Source organism: Theobroma umbraticum, unplaced genomic scaffold (genome assembly GCF_002168275.2).
Source record: "Theobroma umbraticum cultivar Fairchild unplaced genomic scaffold, ASM216827v3 scaffold_130.0, whole genome shotgun sequence".
NCBI classification, from domain to species: Eukaryota; Viridiplantae; Streptophyta; class Magnoliopsida; order Malvales; family Malvaceae; genus Theobroma; species Theobroma umbraticum.
In genome coordinates this window covers 4,713,311-4,718,000 of record NW_018397264.1, presented here as the reverse complement: position 1 = coordinate 4,718,000, position 4,690 = coordinate 4,713,311, and the positions used below count along the sequence as shown (strand labels likewise).

Genomic DNA, 4,690 nt, shown 5'->3' with positions numbered 1-4,690 from the left:
TATATATATACCAAGTAACATTTAATCTTTTTAATCTCTAGTTTAGAAGAAAAACTTTACAAGAAGAAGCAATAATTATGCATGATTAACATTTCGGCCTTACTTGAACGACTTCATCAATGATATTGACTTCCAAAACACCAGGTACGAAACCAGCACCTATTCCTTGGATCTTATGCGGGCCTTGATATAGATAAATACGCATGAAGCAACCAACGGTCAGCAAACCAATAGTTTTTTTGTTTATAGTAAACTCTTAGAGACGGCCAAACAATAAATTTAAGGAGAGCGGACTCATGGTGTACAATCCATAGTCATAGCCAGCGTGCGTAAGATATAGAGGAATTACTCAATGATTTACGCCAAAGGAAATGCTGTTACGGTTCACCTTATGACTAATTTTCAATCGTTTTGTAGAAAGATGCAAACTCCAAGTATATAATATGCAAGGATGACTATTTGTAACTTACCAGGCTTTCCTCCAGAGAGAACGGGACTTTCAACTGGTTCAATACCATAAAGCTATCATACACAACAAGGAAACTAGTGAGAAAGTTGATTGTATGGGGGACAAGATATTAGAAACAGATTATCTCATGCTTGACCACTATATTTGTATATCCTAATAGACCAATTCAACAGTGAAGTATTTGTACAAATAAAAGATGCCACTTACTTTTATGTTGGGGTTCTGCTCTTTCAGATATTTGCCTGCACCTGTTATGGTACCACCAGTACCTATGCCAGAAACAAGGGCATCAATTTTACCTCCCGAACCTTTCCATATCTCTGGTCCAGTAGTCTCATAGTGTATCTATACCAACAGCAGCATATGTTAATCGACTTTCCCAACCAACAATCGGATGCATTAAACTATTGTATCAGAGAAGTACCTTTGGGTTGGCAGGGTTTTCAAACTGCTGGAGCATGTAGGCATTAGGTGTCTTAGCCAATATCTCCTCTGCCTTCTGCACAGCACCTTTCATGCCCTTAGCAGGGTCCGTGAGAACCAACTCAGCCCCAAATGCTCGGAGAATGATCCTTCTCTCAACACTCATTGAAGCAGGCATTGTAATGATAAGCCTGTATCTCTTGGCAGCAGCGATAAATGCTAGCCCTATCCCAGTGTTTCCACTTGTAGGTTCAATGAGGACACTCTTCAGCCACCATTCATGAAATAAAGTTAGATCACAAAATGAGAGGGCATTTTAGTTGAAGCATTCTGCCTTCAGGAACAAACTCATATAACATTTGTTTAATTTAAAGAATAATCAACCATCCCACAGGCAATTAAGGCCAATTATGATTAACAATGCTTATATTTCTTAAAAGTAATTAACTCAAAGGCTAAATTTCCTATTAGTTCACAAGAAAAGGTACTAACCTTTCCCGGGGTAATAAGACCCTTTGCCTCAGCATCAGTGATCATGGAATAACCAATCCTGCACCATCAGAAAACAACTGTTAAGTTTTTGCAACAATTAACAAAACACAGAAATTTAGATATGAATATGAAGTATATCGGGGGAACTCAGATAGCTCGACATGACAAGCACAATAACCTTAGAAGCAATGAACCAAAAGGAATCTTTAAAGAGGTACCTGTCTTTGACACTAGAACAGGGTTCCATTATCTCAAGCTTAGCAGCAATGCGAGCAACACAACCATCCACCACATTGTTCAGATATACCAATGGAGTTTTACCAATCAACTTTACACACAATATTTAAACCAAAAGAAAAATGGACAACAGTAAATCAATCACTCGTATTAAAAGAAAACACCCAAATCAAAAAAACGCCCCCTCCCAAGCAAAGAAAAGAGAAAAAAAAGCTTACCTCAGTGACATCTTTGGCAATCCCAACACTCTCATGCGTCATCTTCCAGATAACTGACATGAAGAAAAACCCGCCACATAAAATAAATTAAAAAGTTCCTCTTGTGCAGATTTCAAAGAGTAAAGGCTATGAGTAAAATTGCATTTTTATTAAACAAAAATGTGAGAAAAAATAAATATATTTTGATTTTTCCTTTCCGTCACTCAATTTTATTGGCATCCGAACAGAGAATTTTTTATCTATGAGAACAAACCCAATCAACCTTTAATAATTCCCCTTCGAGATCCGCAAAAATAAGAGTATGAAAAATGGATTTTGATGAAATGGGAATGTGATTAACAGTTAACAAACAGATTATTAGGGGAAAGAAATCACCTTTGACAATCGACTTAGTCGCTGTAGAATGGAAACTAAAATGGGTTCTATGTAGGGAATAGAAGTCACAATAATTACATAAAAAATATGTTCAATGCATTTGAAGTTTTCATCGAATAACAAAACGGAGTGCCGTTGGTGTCAGAATCAGCTGCTGAGAATGCGTCCAAGCTATAAAGATGAGATGGGGAATGGAGTGCTTTTGAATCTAACCTGTTTTAAGGATCGATTCACTGTGAAGTTAAATGCAACCAATTTTGGAAAATGACTCTTTTTGGTTATATAATTAATCTTTTCTTATATTTTCTAGAACCAATTTATACGTTGGAATATCGAGATTTATGTGCAAAAGGATCTTCCCTTGATTTCACTTCATTGACTTTACGTATCATCCAACCTTTACAAGTACTTAACACTTGCAAAAGCATCCGAGGTGGCCTCAACGAGGGAAAATAATTGGGCAAAAGCCTTATCCTCTCTACAACCACAAATTCCTTCCCTACGCTCAAAAGAGCTTCTGCTCGTTGTCCTTACCAGAAAAGAACAATGGCAACCCTTCATTTCATTCCATCTCCTTCCTTCATTCTCAACAAACCAAGACCCACCACACTTTCTACCTCCCAGTTCAACCCCAGAGCCCGCCATGGCTCCTTCAGATTCTCAACTGTCATTGCAAGGTCTTACAAAGTGGTGATAGAGCATGAGGGTCAATCCACAGAGCTAGAGGTAGAGCCCGATGAAACCATTCTATCCAAGGTATTGGACTCTGGCTTGTTTGTGCCACATGACTGTAAGCTCGGGGTGTGCATGACTTGCCCTGCTAAGCTCTTAAGCGGCGAGGTGGATCAGAGTGATGGTATGCTTAGTGATGATGTTATGGAGCGTGGATTTGCACTGCTGTGTGCAGCTTATCCAAGATCAGATTGCCATATCAAGACAATTCCTGAGGAAGAACTGCTGTCATTGCAGTTAGCAACAGCTAATGATTGAATTGTTGGTTGTGCTTGCTTTTCGGTCACTGAAAGGTTTGTGTACGTTCGAGACTATCCTTGTCCTTGAATGAGTTGGTGTTAGCTTATTGGATACTTTTAGAGGTAAAATTCGATTGGAAATTTATGTTTGTCGGTCCCTAATCATGACAAGACAATACTAGGATTATCTCATCAACTAGCGTTGTAATATGCCTTGAAAAATATTAATTTGCATCCTTCACTCATCGTCCATTCAATTTCATTAAAATGATTATAACCGAGATTATTGAGAAGGAGGTGAATGATCCCCAATTAATCCTTCATTGTTGGATTCTTTATGCATATAACAAGTGCAGTGCATTGAGATACAATCTGATGATATTTCAGCACTAAGTATTATTCAAATCTAAAGTATTAGATGGTATTAGACAGAAAAAAAAAAGATAAGATTGTACAGAATTCTACTTTGGCAACAAAGTTGCAGTCCCCAACATCTTGGAAAACTGAATTAGAAACCTTTGGAAGAAGCAGCTGATACATCAACTAACCCGCAAATAACCAAACATGTGAGAAGCCAGGCAGGTTTTTTACTTTTACACCTACTTTGCAATCCAGAAGACACAGGAGGAAACACCCATTTCATTACAATATGAGTATCAATGATCGCTTCTTTTTGTCGGCAGAAATCTATTAGAAGTTACTGCTACCCCGAAGAGAAAGAACAAGCAACCGCTTGCTATGATCTGACATTGCAGCATCATGGCAGTGATTTCATACAATCATTGTAACAGTTTAGAATGTAGTCAAGATATAATCAAGTGGACTTGATAAGAGAACCAAGACAACCGAATAGACGGTTTTAAGTTGTAGATGCCTCCGCTGCTCTTTTGGTTCTTCTTTGTTTAAGCTTAACCTTCACATTTACACCGTTATCAATTATAGACTGAAGAACAATCTTAAGCTTCCCCTCTAATCTGTCCCCTTTCCTTGGTGTGTAAATCACATCATGGATATCATCGTCCAATGCCCTCTGAGCTAAAATTTCTCCAACGGCAGCACAAGCAGATGCATTTCTGGTCGAACCTAAATCAAATTTCATATCCTTAGAAATAGAATGCGCTACAGCAACAACCTTGCTAGTCGCCCGGTGGATGATGCAGGCACGAACAGATGCTTTTGATATATAAATGTCCAGGCAAAAGGGTTCATGGTAAGGACCCGTAAGTTGATTAAAAGTGGGAGGCCTAACCTTCTTTTTCTCAACAGAGCAACCCTCCACTTTGTCAACAATATTAATAACACTTCTATTTCTAACAACTTCAAGCGTTTTAACATTGGACTTGTCATTCCTTTTGCTTTCTTTAGGATCATCCTTCTTCTTTAAAGACTCCTTTTCGCTTTCTTTACAATCACCCTTATTATTGGAACCTTTCTTCCTGTGAAAGTCATAAGCATACTCCTCGAACTCTTTGGAACCACGGTCAATTTTATAAAAAAGGTTACCC

The 4,690-nt window shown here is 38.1% G+C and overlaps 3 protein-coding genes across 3 annotated transcripts in view; 1 reads left to right on the top strand and 2 right to left on the bottom strand.

Moving 5' to 3' along the window:
* LOC110421727 (cysteine synthase-like) overlaps positions 1-2,518 on the bottom strand; it is a 2,902-nt gene extending 384 nt beyond the window's left edge. Inside the window, exons 1-8 of the mRNA XM_021435390.2 lie at positions 2,215-2,518; positions 1,840-1,892; positions 1,603-1,712; positions 1,385-1,442; positions 894-1,157; positions 677-814; positions 471-522; positions 104-183 (exon numbers count right to left, since the gene is read on the bottom strand). Of these exons, the coding sequence (XP_021291065.2) occupies positions 104-183; positions 471-522; positions 677-814; positions 894-1,157; positions 1,385-1,442; positions 1,603-1,712; positions 1,840-1,881 (744 nt within the window). The 5' untranslated portion in view covers positions 1,882-1,892; positions 2,215-2,518. The remainder of the gene's footprint in view (positions 1-103; positions 184-470; positions 523-676; positions 815-893; positions 1,158-1,384; positions 1,443-1,602; positions 1,713-1,839; positions 1,893-2,214) is intronic.
* Positions 2,519-2,630: 112 nt separating this feature from the next.
* On the top strand, positions 2,631-3,426 carry FDC1 (2Fe-2S ferredoxin-like superfamily protein). The gene has a single exon (XM_021435391.2). It carries the CDS (start codon positions 2,761-2,763, stop codon positions 3,202-3,204), a length of 444 nt encoding a protein of 147 aa, XP_021291066.1. The 5' UTR covers positions 2,631-2,760; the 3' UTR covers positions 3,205-3,426.
* A 139-nt stretch (positions 3,427-3,565) lies between these two features.
* On the bottom strand, positions 3,566-4,686 carry LOC110421473 (Ribosomal L18p/L5e family protein; the record flags this gene model as incomplete). Its single annotated transcript, XM_021435071.1, has 1 exon — positions 3,566-4,686. A coding segment is annotated over one exon (642 nt), but the record flags the coding sequence as incomplete, so codon positions are not given.
* Positions 4,687-4,690: the final 4 nt, after the last annotated feature.

Excerpts from the sequence above, each read along its gene's own strand:
- FDC1 (XM_021435391.2), top strand. The coding sequence starts at position 2,761 with ATGGCAACCCTTCATTTCATTCCATCTCCTTCCTTCATTCTCAACAAA.